General features: G+C 44.3%; 1 protein-coding gene across 1 annotated transcript in view; it reads right to left on the bottom strand.

Annotated features, from left to right (window-relative positions):
- The window catches only part of LOC137426529 (MAM domain-containing glycosylphosphatidylinositol anchor protein 2-like), a 491,190-nt gene that overhangs the window by 274,723 nt on the left and 199,961 nt on the right, over positions 1-16,506 (bottom strand). Inside the window, exon 9 of the mRNA XM_068115127.2 lies at positions 11,775-11,905. Coding sequence (XP_067971228.2) covers positions 11,775-11,905 — 131 coding nt within the window. The remainder of the gene's footprint in view (positions 1-11,774; positions 11,906-16,506) is intronic.

The following is a 16,506-nucleotide window of genomic DNA, read 5'->3' as shown; positions in this document are numbered from 1 at the left end:
GAAATCTTTCCTCTTCTCCAATGGCTTGATCTCTGATCATCAATTTGGTTTCAGACCAGGTCACTCTACTCTGGACATGCTGCTTCTGCTTTCTCAACAATGGATGGAGGTCCTCAATGCCAAACAGGAAATTAGAGCTGTCTCCCTTGACATATCACGTGCCTTCGTTACGGTCTGGCACCCCGCTCTGCTCACCAAACTCTCCTCCTTTGGTATCCATGGAAATCTCCACGCATGGCTGGCGGACTTCCTCTCTAGTCGTAGTCAACGTGTGGCCCTAAATGGGTTTCTCTCATCTCCCCTTCCTGTTCAGGCTGGAGTTCCCCAAGGCAGTGTTTTGGGCCCTGTGCTTTTTCTGGTCTTCATCAATGATCTCTCCGACTCTCTTGAAAATCCACTCTATCTCTTTGCTGATGACTACTCTCTGTCGCTCCATTCCTCGTCCCTCAGATCGGCAGTCTGCAGCCTCCTCACTCTCTGCAGACCTGGACAAAATCACAGGCTGGGCAAACAAGTGGAACATGTCTTTCAATCCTGACAAACCTCACACTCTTACGATGTCTCTCCGAAAAGACTGACTGGACAACCCTCCCATCCACTTTCTGAATAATCCTCTCCAAGAATTTCTGCCACTCAAGCTTTTGGGTCTCACTATCTGCCATGATCTTTCCTGGGAAAACCACATTTCAAATCTGGCCTCCAAAGCCAGTCGTCGACTGGGCATCCTCCGTCATGCGAAGTCCTTCCTTGGCACACCTGAGCTCCTTACTATATACAAGGCTTTCATCCGCAGCTCAAAGGAATACTGCTCTCCCTTCTGGGCTGGTGCTCCTGCCTTACACCTAGCTCGTCTTCACGCTGTTGAAACCAAAGCGTTCAGAATCATTGGAATCTCCCGCGATGAAGCTAACTCCGAGGGCCTTTCACTCACTCACCACAGGCAGGTTGGTGGTCTTTCCGTCTTCTACCGACTCCTCTTCGGCCTTGCCCCTCCCCAGCTCTCTCTGGGCTCTGTCCCCCAAATATTCCTACAGGTCGCACAAGATCTGCCTGCAACCCTCTCATGGTTAAACTGCCAAAATCAAAACTCTCTGCTCACCTTCACTCTTTCATTCCTCTTTTCTCCCGCCTCTGGAACAAACTCCCACACTCACTTCAATCACACTCCTCCCTCCAGCTCTTTAAAACAGCTGTTCACCACCATCTCTTATCTTCCCCCATCCAAAACCTTGATCTTTTCTACCCCCGCTAATTTCACCCCAAATCCACTTTTTTGAAATACCAACTTCTTTCCTGGAAGTCCTTGGTGTCCTTGTGTTTTATACTTCTCCCACCCCCCCCCCCCCTTCCCACGCCTCCTCCCCCCAAGCCCTCTCCCTCCCACACATCTCCCGATGTCCCTGCTCTCAAATGTTGTATTTGTGTGCTTCCCCTTCTCTCCCCATCTTGTCTACTGCTCCCTCTTTTTATATATTTTGTTTGTCTGTTTGATTTGTTTGTGTGATAAATGTTAGCTCTTTCACGAGCCTGGATTCTGTATACAAAAAAAAAAAAAAAAAAAATCCGCTCCCGCAGGGTGAAAGGGACTGGGCGAGCTCTGCAAAACATAGGATTGGCATCCCGGTCAACACTGAGTTTAGCCGTATGTCCTTTCAAGGTTCCAAGCTCATCCTTGAAGACATCCGGGTACGTATCCAGCACATTTTTGAGTGTGTATGCTGTGGTAGGAGAAACGTTGGCTGCCGGAGTTGATGAATGCTTTTCCACTTCAGTTGAATTATGCTCAACCAGTTCCTGCCGAGTAAGGAAGGGCCCTTTCCAGGAATGACTATCAGGGGTAGGTGAAACTCACGGTTATCGTAGCCCACCATGACGTCACATGTACCGCAGGGAACAATCTTCTCACCTGTATAGGTGGAGAGTCCATAGGTAGTAGGTTTCAGATGGGGTCAGTCAGCATCACTCCACAGTAGGCTGGGCCAAATCGGAGGTGATTTTCCTAATTCAATGTAATTTACCTAAAAGTTGTGAGTGAGTATCAGGAACAAAATCATGAAAAAAAAATTCAAAAATATTGACGTTTTACGGTCAGACAGCCCGTTACCATACCTCCTCCGGTATGATAGACCTGAGCCTCGGCCTGGTGGTAGGTGGCTATCTTTATCAAAAACTCTCTTCCTCACTCTCCTTGCACTGCCCTCTCTCCTCCTCACCCCCAGGAGTACCTCTGGCTACGGCTTCCTCTCCGCTCCCACCTTTTGTTCATATGTGTTCTGTACTGTCCCCCAAACAGTGATGACTCCATCTACATTTCACTGTCTGACAACATGGACCAACTTCTATCCACTCATCCCAACTCTCTCTTCCTCATATGTGGTGACTTCAATTGTCATCATGCCACCTGGTTGGGTGTGGGTTCCTCTCTCACCAGTCATGGCACCTCAGCAAAGGACTTCTGTGACTCACTGGGATTGACACAATCTGTCAATTTCCCGACCCGGATCTCAGCCAATGGAGTATCTTCTCTTCTAGACTTGGTCATGACTAACTTCCCTGCTAATGTCTGCTGCTCTTCTTCTGCTCCAATCGGTTCTTCTGATCATGTGCTTGTCAAAGTGGACATCTCTCTGGCCATTCTCAGAGAGCCTCCTCAGCGTCGACGAGTCTGGCATTTCACTCAGGCCGACTGGGACGGTCTTCAAGCAGCCATCAATCGTCTGGATTGGTCTCCCATCTCCACTGCCTCTGACATCAATTCTTCCTGGGAATACTTCCAAAGCAAACTGATCTCTCTCATGCACAGATTTATCCCATCTCGCCTTCAGTTGTCTTACCCTTCCTCCCGTCCATGGTACACTGAATCTTGTGGTGAGGCAGTTGCCCTGAAACAACTTGCCTTTTCCTCTTGGAAGGCTAATCCAACTGAAGGAAATCTCAGTTCCTTCCACCAAGCTCGGAACAAGTGTGTGTCTACCCTCAGGAGTGCCAGGAAGCACTATCTCTCCTCACTCAAGAATGAACTCTCAAACCTGTCTCCTTCCTCCAAATCCTGGTGGCGTCTGGTCAAGTCCATTTCTGGTGTTTGTTCCCCCTCCACCCCCTCCCTTACCTCAAATGGCCACACAGTTGACATCGCACGTGACAAAGCCGAATGCCTCAACTCTGTGTTTGCCTCAAAATCCTTAGTCCCAAACCCATCTCTCTCTGTTCCCACCTTTCCCAGTCGAACCAAACTGCTCCTGGACTCTGTGATCTTCTCTCCTGACAAGGTGGAGGAGTTTTTGTCAAACCTCGACTCTGATTCTGCAACTGGACCAGATGGCATCAGCCCACGGGTCCTAAAATCCTGCTCTGCCGCTCTATCTCACCCTCTCTCTGTTCTTTTCACCCTATCTTTTGCTCAAGGTCATCTGCCAGCATCCTGGAAATCAGCAAACATTACCGCTTTACACAAAAAAGGTGCAAAAACAGATCCTTGCAACTACAGACCAATCAGCCTGCTCCCAATTATCAGCAAAGTCATGGAATCCATCATTGCTTCGGATATGAAATCTTTCCTCTTCTCCAATGGCTTGATCTCTGATCATCAATTTGGTTTCAGACCAGGTCACTCTACTCTGGACATGCTGCTTCTGCTGTCTCAACAATTGATTGAGGTCCTCAATGCCAAACAGGAAATCAGAGCTGTCTCCCTTGACATATCACGTGCCTTCGATACGGTCTGGCACCCAGCTCTGCTCACCAAACTCTCCTCCTATGGTATCCATGGAAATCTCCATGCATGGCTTGCGGACTTCCTCTCTGGTCGTAGTCAACGTGTGGCCCTGAATGGATTTCTCTCATCTCCCCTTCCCGTTCAGGCTGGAGTTCCCCAAGGCAGTGTGCTGGGCCCTGTGCTTTTTCTGGTCTTTATCAATGATCTCTCCGACTCTCTGGAAAATCCTCTATCTCTTTGCTGATGACTCCACTCTCTGCCGCTCCATTCCTCTTCCCTCAGATCGGCAGTCTGCAGCCTCCTCACTCTCTGAAGACCTGGACAAAATCACAGACTGGTCAAACATGTGGAACATGTCTTTCAATCCTGACAAATCTCACACTCTTACTATGTCTCTCCGAAAAGATCGACTGGACAACCCTCCCATCTACTTTCTCAACAATCCTCTCCAAGAAGTTCTGTCGCTCAAGCTTTTGGGTCTCACCATCTGCCATGATCTTTCTTGGGAAAACCACATTTCCAAGCTGGCCTCCAAAGCCAGTCGCCGACTGGGCATCCTCCGTCGTGCGAAGTCCTTCCTAGGCACACCTGAGCTCCTCACCACATACAAGGCTTTCATCCGCAGCTCAATGGAATACTGTTCTCCCCTATGGGCTGGTGCTCCTGCCTCACACCTGGCTCGGCTTCACGCTGTTGAATCCAAAGCTTTCAGAATCATTGGAATCTCCCGCGATGAAGCTATCTCTGAGGGCCTTTCACTCACTCACCGCAGGCAGGTAGGTGGTCTTTCTGTCTTCTACCGACTCCTCTCCGGCCTTGCTCCCCCAGCTCTCTCTGTGCTCTGTCCCCCAAATATTCCTACAGGTCGCACAAGATCTGCCAGCCACCCTCTGATGGTTAAACTGCCGAAATCTCGGCTCTCTGCTCACCTTCACTCTTTCATTCCTCTTTTCTCCCGCCTCTGGAACAAACTCCCACACTCACTTCAATCACACTCCTCCCTCCAGGTCTTCAAAACAGCTGTTCACCACCATCTCTTATCTTCCCCCATCCAAAACCTTGATCTTTTCTACCCCCACTAATTCACCCCAGATCCACCTTGTTTGAAATTCCAACTTCTTTCCTGGAAGTCTCGGCAGTGTCCATATGTTTTATACCTCTCCCACCCCCCCCCCCTTCCCATGCCTCCCCCCCAAAGCCCTCGCCCTCCCACAGTTCTCTCGATGTCTCCATGTCTCTCGGTCCCTGCTCTCAAATGTTGTGTTTGTGTCCTTCCCCCTCTCTCCCCATCTTGTCTACCGCTCCCGATGTTATTTGTTTTGTGTGTCTGTTTGTCTTTCTGTGTGATTAATGTTCGCTCTTTCACGAGACTCGATCTTGTATACAAAAAAAAACAAAAAACAAAACAACAAAAAAAAAACAGTTACAGACGACTCAAAAAATGCCTAAATTGACGATTTCTCAAGCTGTGTTTGACCCCCAGAGTTGATTCTGGTACCAAAAGATGCAGAATTGAAAGCCAAGGATGATTGGATAGCTTAACAATGTCTGTGACACAATTCAATACCACTTTTATCCAAAAAACTGATTTTTGTCTGAAATTTCAAGCATATTTATGGAAAAAAATTGAAAATTTTGCTTTTTAATCATAGGATAACCATTAATCAGATTAAATTTACTTTAAATTGTCTTTTCAACCTTGTATTGTCCAGTTTTTATAACTGTTATAACGTTGTTTAAATTTGGCCATCTTCATTTCAATAAAAAAGTTAACAAAAGCAGCTTACAATCATTAATTTTAATGCCTGCTTTCGGTTGTTACTGTAACCATTCATCAGGGCGTTCAAGGCGCTCTTGCACACATCAAGGATAGGCGCTCTTGTCTTCGATACAACGGCAGTGAACTCTGGGGTCAAGAGTGGAGTCGTAGTAAGACGGGAGACTGAGTTTGGCAGGAGTCTTCTGCAACTGGCGTGTCGGCACCACATCCACGAATTGGTTGGAGGGGCGTCTTGCTCAATAGTGTATGGCCCCACCACAGGACCTAATGAACAGCTGTTCAAGCGACTGCTCAACACTCGGAGTGAATTGGACCAGGGCAACTACACATTGGTCGAGGTGTCTGCTCAACAGAGAGAGCTGGCTGGCCATGTACATGCCACCATCACCTTCCTTCAGACGTGGATGGACAATAGCACAAAGGAGACTCTTCGACACGACTACCTGGAGCTGGCACACCTCACACTGCTGTTTCTTGGAGGGACTGTCCCTGATGGTATGAGGACCATCACTATCAAAGCTCCTGGGGCATTCCACCACGCCCGTTGGATGAGCAAGACTTTATACACTATAAAGGTGGCACTCTTCCGTTGGCAGCTGGGAGATATCTACACACCCGAAGAGCTGGAAGACATAACCAGTCTCGCTGCATTCATGTCAGTCTTCTACACTAAAGCGTGGTTGACATGTACCAGTGCTGCAGATGCACCATCTAACGACATGTACCTGATGAAGAACCTCCTCAAGGCTGAGGCCAGTATCGCAAAGAATCCAACAAAGTGGCCTGCCAAATTTCTGTCCTTTGTGACTGTGGCCCGAGAGAAGCTACAAAACCATTTGTGGTACCTCTCAGAGAGATTGGTCTCTTTGGCACTCTTCTCGGACAGAACGTCATCTGACAAGCAGACTATGAGAAGGGCTATGCTCAGGTACCATGGGACTGCACATAACATGATACAGGAGATGCCAGCCTCACAGCAATTGGGGAGTAAAGCCCTCAAAGACTTTGTTGGTTACGACTCTTGGAGCATGTTTGAACTCTTGGGTATTGACTCCAGTTTTGTCAAGCTCCCCGTTGCACAGTGGCCCACCTCAGACAGCTATCGTCATGGCAAGGAAGTTGTGGCCAAACTCCCAGTTGTCAATGACAGCAGAGCGGACACTTGGACTCGCCACAGATTTGAACACTAACAAGGCCCCCAAATCTGAGGCGCAGCTCCAGGCTCTATACAGGGTTGTGAAGGGCGTCAGGGAGAAGCTGCATGGACTGGCAACATCCACTGAGGTTGTGACTAAGAAGTCATTGGCCTCCATTGATTACAATTGGGACTAGGTTTTTTATTTTGTTATCAATGTTCAATGTCAGACCTTAAATTTGAGACAAAAAAGCTTAATCAATGACAAAAGTTAATTTAAAGTACATTTAATTTGACTATAGCTCTGATTAATGATTATCCTATGATTAAAAAGCAAAATTTTCATTTTTTTTCCAAACAAATGCCTTAAATTTGAGATAAAAATGAGTTTTTTGGATAAAAGTTGTCTTGAATTGTGTCACAGACATTGTTAAGCTATCCATTCATCCTTGGCTTTCAATTCTGAATCTTTTGGTACCAGAATCAACTCTGGGGGTCACACACAGCCTGAGAAATCATCGATTTTAAGAATTTTTTGAGTCATCTGTAACGGTTGCTATGGTAACAGGCTGTTTTACCGTAAGACGTCAATATTTTTGAAAAACAATTTCATGGTTTTGTTTCTGTTACCAGCCACAACTTTTAGGTAAATTACAACCTTGTAGTATGAAAAATTGAAAATCACTCCTGATTTGGCCCAGCCTACTCCACAGGTTTGTGAAAACAGCATGACCGATGAGCGAGACGGCCGCACCAGTGTCGACCTCCATTTGCAATGGTCGATTGTTGACGACAACAGTGGCAAGAAGAGGGTCCCGCTTATGGTGAGAATCAATATGAAGCAGGTCATACGATTCTGAGTTGTCGGAAACAGAGCTCACCTGGTCAAGCTCAGGTTCCTCCGAACCGATAAACTGATGAATCTTCTTGTCAGCAGCTTTCTCTTATCCCGATTTGCGAGTGATGCAAGCTGGAGCAATATGGCCAGTTTTCGAACAGAAATGGCAGGTGGCATCTTTGAACCGACACGTCTCCGGAGGATGCTTTCCGTTGCACCGAAAACAGTTGTTGTGGGTTTGAGACTGCACTGGCTTCTGACGAGGAGCCTTGTTCCAACGTTTTGGCTGATCATGATCCAACCGATTCACAGCAGGGCTGGTACCAGACGAGCGAGTGGCACCGATGCGTGTAGCGATGCGTTCAGCACTTTCCATGGAAATAGCGGTCTCTGGCATTTTGGAACGTCAGTCTTCTCTCAGCAAGCAGGCGTCTACGAGTGCGGTCATCGGACATGCCAACCACCAGCAAATCACGGAGCATGTCATCGATCGTGTCCCCAAACTCACACAGATGTGACAGTTTTTTGAGGTGTGCAATGAAGTCTGCGATCGACTGACCTTGCTGCTGTCTGCACATGTAAAATTTTAACCGACTCAGGATGACTGAAGGAGATGGATTACAATGTTCCTTCAAAGCGGCCTTGAGCTCTGCATACGTGAGCTCCTCGATTGTCCGAGGTCGAATCAGGTTTTTAACGAGTGTGAACGTCTCACCCCCGCAAACGGACAGGAAGACGGCCTTCATCCGGCCTTCGGTCACGATGCCGTTCGCCTCGAAGTAGAAAGACAACCGCTCAGAATACGTGTCAAAATCCCCCTCATGAGGGTCGAATTCATCGATATGGCCGAAAGAAGTCATGGTCTAGATGTTTATCCTCGTCGCCATGTAAGGTATCTCGACAAACTACGATCGATTGTAGTACACGTTTATTCACTCTCCCGATACAGGCCCGATTCACAGCAGCGCCATCCGAGCTGGGCCGTAACTTCCGGAAAAACGGAAATAAACCCGCGGTCACGGTGTAGGGATACAACGGTGAATATTTGCAGCTTCATACATGACAACACGATATCGGAATTTAGTGAGGCCTTATCTGGAATATTCACATCACCACATCACCACATTGGTCACCACATCTGAATAAGGGCATTGTGTGGGTTCACTAGCATAGCGTCACTCGATTAATTTGACTGGGAATAGCTTGATTAGGCTATGTGGAGCAGCTGAAGTAGATGTGGCTTTTTATATTAGAGAAGAGGTGATTGAGAAGAATTCTGATTAAAAAAAAATGTTTAAGATAATGAGGGGAATAGACAAAGGAGGAACAGAAGTGTTTTTCAACAGAATCAACAGCGATAGGATCAGGAGCCATAGCTGGAGTGTAAAAAAGAGGAGAGTTAAGACGACATGAAGGAAGGGGTCTTTCACTAGGAGAGTACTTAACCCATGGAATTGTCTTCCTGGTAAGGTAGTGGCAGTATAAATGGTAGATAGATAGGTATCGAGAAGCATTGGGGAGAGATTGGTAGATGGTGCAGAAATGCATAGGCATGATTGGCTTGTATTTATTCCATTGTTTTCTTACAAGACCTGTATGAATAGCCACAACTCATGCATGAAAAACAACTTCCTGTTGGTATACTGTAATCAATGACAAACAACTTCCTGTTGTAGCGGTTACCGCTGGATGCACACAATCGCCTTGCACCGGCCAGAACACGGCCAGACGCGCCTCTCCCGGGCATGCCCGGACTCACTGTTCCCGGGCACGCCCGAACCTCCCGGGCACGCCCGGTCTCGTCTTTCCCGGGCATGCCCGCTCTCGCCTTTCCAGGGCTCGCCCAGAGCATCCGGGCATGCCCGCTATCGCCTTTTCAGGGCTCGCCCAGAGCGTCCGGGCATGCCCGCTATCGCCTTTCCAGGGCTCGCCCAGAGCGCCCGGGCACGCCCAGCCTCGACTTGCCAGGCCGCAGCCAAACACGCCCGGGCAGGTCCAGACTCGCCTTTCCAGGGCTCGCCCAGAGCGTCCGGGCATGCCCGCTATCGCCTTTCCAGGGCTCGCCCAGAGCGTCCGGGCATGCCCGCTATCGCCTTTCAAGGGCTCGCCCAGAGCGTCCGGGCATGCCCGCTATCGCCTTTCCAGGGCTCGCCCAGAGCGCCTGGGCATGCCCAGCCTCGACTTGCCAGGCCGCAGCCAAACACGCCCGGGCAGGTCCAGACTCGCCTTTCCAAGGCTCGCCCTTGACACCCGGGCATGCCCGGTATAGCTTTTGCCAGGCAAACTTCCCGACATAAATGTGTATATATATTGCTGCCCGATAAACGGGCTTGTCAGAATACCTGAGCTGTTTTGTTTCAATAAAGCAACTCGGACGAATTCCGTCTTTGGTCGCGTCAATTCTTTCGACTCGCGTTGGAGCGCAGTTCCTTCACTGTAATCAATGACAAACAACTTCCTGTTGGTATACTGTAATCAATGACAAACAACTTCCTGTAATCAATGACAAACAACTTCCTGTTGGTATACTGTAATCAATGACAAACAACATCCTGTTGGTGTATTGTAATCAATGACAAACAACTTCCTGTAATCAATGACAAACAACCTCCTGTTGGTATACTGTAATCAATGACAAACAACATCCTGTTGGTATACTGTAATCAATTACAAACAACTTCCTGTTGGTATATTGTAATCAATGACAAACAACTTCCTGTAATCAATGACAAACTACTTCCTGTGGGTATATTGTAATCAATGACAAACAACTTCCTGTTAATATACTGTAATCAATGACAAACAACTTCCTGTTGGTATACTGTAATCAATGACAAACAACTTCCTGTAATCAATGACAAACTACTTCCTGTTGGTATACCGTAAAATGGGGGTGAATAGGGAGAGCAAGGTGAATAGGGACACAAACTGAAAAAAAGTTCGGAAACTTTTTTCGCTGAAAATTGATAACCACACTGATTTGTTTATATTTGGGTTGAAATTGTTCTCTTGTTTTTTAAAAAAGCAACTTATAGTCCCTAGTAACCCCATATATGGGTTAAATAGGAATAAATAGGATTTTTATGGCTGTCCCTATTCACCCCGTTTTACGGTACAACTTCTGACAAACAACTTCAACTGTCAATGACAAACAACTTCCTGTTGGTATACTGTAATCAATGACAAACAACTTCCTGTTGGTATACTGTAATCAATGACAAACAACTTCCTGTAATCAATGACAAACAACTTCCTGTAATCAATGACAAACTATTTCCTGTTGGTATACTGTAATCAATGACAAACAACTTCCTGTTGGTATACTGTAATCAATGACAAACAACTTCCTGTTGGTATACTGTAATCAATGACAAACAACTTCCTGTAATCAAAGACAAACAACTTCCTGTAATCAATGATAAACTACTTCCTGTTGACCGTATACTGTAATCAATGACAAACAACTTCCTGTTGGTATACTGTAATCAATGACAAACTACTTCCTGTTGGTATACTGTAATCAATGACAAACAACTTGCTGTTGGTATACTGTAATCAATGACAAACAACTTCCTGTAATAAATGACAAACAACTTCCTGTAATCAATGATAAACTACTTCCTGTTGACCGTATACTGTAATCAATGACAAACAACTTCCTGTTGGTATACTGTAATCAATGACAAACAACTTGCTGTTGGTATACTGTAATCAATGACAAACTTCCTGTTGGTATACTGTAATCAATGACAAACAACTTCCTGTAATCAATGACAAACAACTTCCTGTAATCAATGATAAACTACTTCCTGTTGACCGTATACTGTAATCAATGACAAACAACTTCCTGTTGGTATACTGTAATCAATGACAAACAACTTGCTGTTGGTATACTGTAATCAATGACAAACAACTTGCTGTTGGTATACTGTAATCAATGACAAACAACTTCCTGTTGGTATACTGTAATCAATGACAAACAACTTGCTGTTGGTATACTGTAATCAATGACAAACAACTTCCTGTTGGTATACTGTAATCAATGACAAACAACTTGCTGTTGGTATACTGTAATCAATGACAAACTTCCTGTTGGTATACTGTAATCAATGACAAACAACTTGCTGTTGGTATACTGTAATCAATGACAAACAACTTCCTGTAATCAATGACAATCAACTTCCTGTAATCAATGACAATTGTTACTGCAGAAATGTTGATCGTCCGCAAGATTGCTTATTCCCCTTTCGGCTGTGAAAATAAAACGACAATTGATGAAAAAGAAACTCTTGACGACACAACGTACCTTCCCACGGAAGTGCCACTCAAATGCAAGGATGCGTGAGGGGTTCGCTTGGAGTACGCGGCACTCCATCATCACACCACGACCTGCACCATGGCGCACCGTCGCAAACTTCGGCTCCACCATGGGTGGGTCTGTTTCCAACACATCACGCAATATGGATTGGGAGCAAGAGGCACATCAGAGATAAACTGAATGAAGTCAGCGTGAACTCCATGCAATCTGTTGAGATGAACACCGATAACTACACACTAATTGTCCCGTCTCAATTAAAGGACAATTATCCACCTCCATGTACAGAAGTAGCAGATGCTTTAGTGCTGTTGTCAGAGGTCTCATTTATGATTGAATGCGAGGTGCCTGTTGAGGTTTGATCATGGTATTGGCATCACATGATCAATAAAGAATCTCAGTGCAGCTCTATATGAACGCTATTATTACTTTGATGATTTCTTTATTTTCCTTGAGAATCAATTTATCGGGAACATCAAGATTTATAAATGATAATGTATTTAGATCAAATATGATTGACTAGCTGAGTACAAACCCTCCGGGCGGGTAGAGTTTGTGCATTACTTGCTGAAAACGTATATTCTGGAGATGAAATATCGTGGAATCCGGTTGCTTGTGGAACCTCTAATTAAAAAGGAGGCAAATCGAATTTGGATCATGCCTGTGTAATAGGAGTTTCCTGTTCAATATATCAATGGTCTTTGGTCTCGGACGAAGTGATGGGACTACTCCGCCGCAATGGACAAATGACCCAAATAACACCAAATAACCCTCCCCTCTGCCGCAATGGACAAATGACCCAAATAACACCAAATAACCCTCCCCTCTCTCAAGCGAGAGGTTTCACGTTACCGATGAAAAGTCCAAAAATTAAAATAATTCAAATATATCTATTTTTGAAGTTGGGTCTATGAGCCGATCACTTTCCCATCGCAGACAGATTGGTGGTTCGTCTGTCTTCTACCACCCCCTTTCTGGTCTTGCACCCCATGCTCTTTCCGTGCTGTGTCCTCCCAGGATTCTACAGAGTGCGCATGGTCCACCATCAACCCCCTTCCAGTGAAACTCCCAAAATCCATGATCACTGCTCACCTCCACTCATTCACTTTTTTTATTATCCCGCATGTGGAACCAACCTCCACATTCTCTTCAATCTCATCCTTTCCTCCAGGTCTTCAAAACAGCTGTTCACCATCCCCAATCCAAAGCCATGATCTTTTCTACCTCCGTTACCTCCCATAAGCGCACTTCCTTCAAGCTTTCTAGTTTTTCCTTCCTGAGGGTTTATCCATCTTGTCCACCCCTTCCGCCATCCCCTGCCCCTGTTTCCTCCCCACACCCATTGTTTGTCCAAGTTTCCCTATATTTTGTCCTTCAATCCAGCTGTTGGTGTTTCCCCCTCTCTCTACTGTTCTTTTTGTTCTGTTGCATCCTGATCCATTCGGTGTTCTAGCTATAGCATGAGCCTTTACTATTAATACAAAAAAGGTGGGCTGGAGATAAAAGGGACAGCAAGCGAGAGGGATATTAGGGAGGAAAATGTATGGATAAGGAGAGGAAAGGGGAGGGTAAAAATATCCACCATTTTTCCATAACAGAAAACCAAAACCATTTGTATATTCTTACGTGTAAAAATCGCGCATATTTATCGTTGAATGGCGATTTTCGGTTTTTGTAATCAAAATTCTGCAAAATGTACAATTACTCATTAGGGTTTTTCCATAAAGTTGTTTATTATCCGAGGATTGAAGCCTTGTTCACAGGCCGTTCAGCACTGACCAATTAAATCAGAGGTGCCATCATTCAGATGCCGGCGTTGAGCGTTAGGATCGGTTTGATTGGTTAACGCACTCACGTGGTACAAAGCCTGGTGCCAAACTTTTTAAAGCTTTTGAAGCGCTACGATGGTCTGTCGTCATGCAGCCAAAGTGAAGCCGCAGCACAATAAATGATTTAGCAGCCAACATTGTGTAGGCTCTTGCGATTTAAACACTAAACGACTACATGTAGTTCTGAAGTTCAGAATCAAAATTTGAATCGAAAGAGGAAATGGGATGGCAACAATTGTTATGTGGAAGAATTTCTCCCAAGATGGTTTCTGCAGGCTAGAATGATGGTTTCAAGAACAGCTCCAGCTCGGCAGGGAAGAAGCAGAAGGACCGTGTTACTGTCTTAATTACTTACAATATGATGGGAACTGACAAGAAGGAACTGCCTCGGACATACCAAATTGAGCTAGGTAAAGGTGCGAATGGGCCCTTGATCCAGCTTAGTGCGTCTGGGCCGATTGGCCGACACGGATCACCGTAAAACTACATTACGTTTTACATACAAACCTGTGTTCTTTCTTGAAATAAAACGGGTCTTTAAAAAAAAACCTCCTTTTAATTGAATTAGCCGGTTAATACAATTGAGTCGGCATTTACCAGAGTCATTCCAATAAGCGGAATCCACTTTTTATTATTTAGTTCGCAGCATCATTGTTTGGGGTGCGGCTGTGCCCCTTGTTTCCAGCAAGCTGGTACCAGTATCCATTTTGCTGGCCTCGGAAGGATGACAGGCTTAGTCAGTCCCCCTGGTGTTATTTAACGGCATGACAGGGGCTCAAACTCAAGACCCTAAGATCTTAAGCCAGCTACTTTAACCGATAAGCCAACATCAGGGTGTCTGTCTGTCTGTGTGTGTGTTTGTACTGTTATAACTTGAGAACAAATTAACGGATTTCAATAAATCAGACTACGGTTGAATCAAGGTACTCCGAGGAAGGTTTGTAACACAAAAAGGTCGGTTTGTGTGTGTGGGTACATCATGGGCACACGTGTCAAAACTGCAACCGTCAACTTGCGATGCTGATTATCCCCGCATGGAGGGCAGGATATCCCAGGAATCCATTTTTGTTAACTTAAGAAAAGATTAACGGATTTCAATGAAACCATTCTCAGGAAGTAAACACAACCACTTATCCCACTCCCTACAAAGATGTTTTCTGCACAATGTTGATTCGAAATCTCTACTAATCCAAACCATACTCATTTACATTAAAACAACATCTCTTCCTCCATCTTCTTCTTCACTTATAATAATGTTGTCTCATTCGATCCCGTTTCTCATATCAATTAGATTCAGAGAACGCTTGCTATATTCAATACTTTTATATCGCCCTATCAAATTACATTTCTGATTATACACTGCCTTGTAAAACATCACAAAGCAGGTCTCGTTCTACTTGCAACACAGGTGAGAAAATGAGCTGCATTTATTCTCACAGTTTTTAAAGGTTGAAAGTTAATTTTTATTTATTTTCTCTGAAAATCTGTCGGTCAAAACACGATACCATCTATTCATTACGTAAGCAAAAATGGTAGAATTTTCCTTTTCCCTTCTGCACTGTATTGGCCATAAGTGGGGAGTGGCAGACTGATGCAATGTCGTGCTTCACGGATGGGACTTGCACGTGAACCACATCCAGAGATTTCATCGTTCGAGTACCAAGTAATAATGAAGAGGCTTTCAGCAGCGAGAGGGAACTTCTCATGGTTCATGGCTACTTGTATGATTTAGACTTCAGAGCTTTACGCGCTCCTGTTCTGAAGCTAGATTGAAATGCAGAGTTTCTTAATCCCAAATAACAAGACGCGAATGCAGCTTTTTTTTCAAAACTAAAAATGTAGCGTATATTAAAAACAGGGCATCTCTCAAGATTAATTTCGCTAGTAACCGATAGATGAAAGACGTCGTGGATTAATTACATTTTCACTGTAGTTCAGCATCTGAGCATCATAGCCAGATCTATAAAAAGTCTTATTTACATGAAGCACAGACATGGTTTTCCACGAAGGGATGAGGGCAATAAATTAGTTCAACTAAAAATCAATTGACAAGAGTATTAAGCAAAATGTTTGCTAAATAAGAAATATTAAATAGAAAGAGGAAAGAACCGCCTTTAGAGGCCATTTTTCCCCGCAGAGCAGGGGTTGGCCTTTTTTGGGCACCGTGGGTCCCCTTTTTGAAGCAATCTTTTATGCTCGGATGCCCTTCCTGCCACCAACCCTGTTAGTCGTCTCTTGCGACACACAGGGAATTACCAGCGAACTGGTACTCAATTTGCCGACCTTGGAAGGATGACAGGCTGAGTAAATAAAAAATACTAAATAAACACTAAAAATAAATAAAAAAGTAAATACTAAAAATAAATACGAAATAAAAACTAAAAATAAATAGAAAAAGAAATACTAAATAAACACTAAAAAATAAACACTAAAAATAAACACTAAAAAATAAATACTAAACACTAAAAATAAATGAAAATAAATAAATAATAATAAACACTAAAAATAATCATAAAAATAAATACGAAATAAACACTATAAAAAATAGAAAAAAATACTAGAAATACTAAATAAACACTAAAATAAATAAGAAATAAATACTAAATTAACACTAAAAGCAAATACTAAATAAACACTAAAAATGAATAAATAAATACTAAAAATAAATACTAAATAAACAGTAAAAATAAACAAAAAAACTTTATACTAAGAATAAATACTATATAAACTAAAAAATGTAGCGTATATTAAAAACAGCATCTCTCAATATTAATTTTGTGAGTAACCGATAGATGAAACACGTCGTGGATTAATTACATTTTCACTGTAGTTCTGCATCTGAGCATCATAACCAGACCTTTAAAAAGTCTTATTTACATGAAGCACAGACATGG

This window comes from Myxine glutinosa, chromosome 5, assembly GCF_964187855.1.
Source record: "Myxine glutinosa chromosome 5, kmMyxGlut1.1, whole genome shotgun sequence".
Classification (NCBI taxonomy): domain Eukaryota; kingdom Metazoa; phylum Chordata; class Myxini; order Myxiniformes; family Myxinidae; genus Myxine; species Myxine glutinosa.
This window is presented reverse-complemented; position numbering and strand designations above follow the sequence as displayed.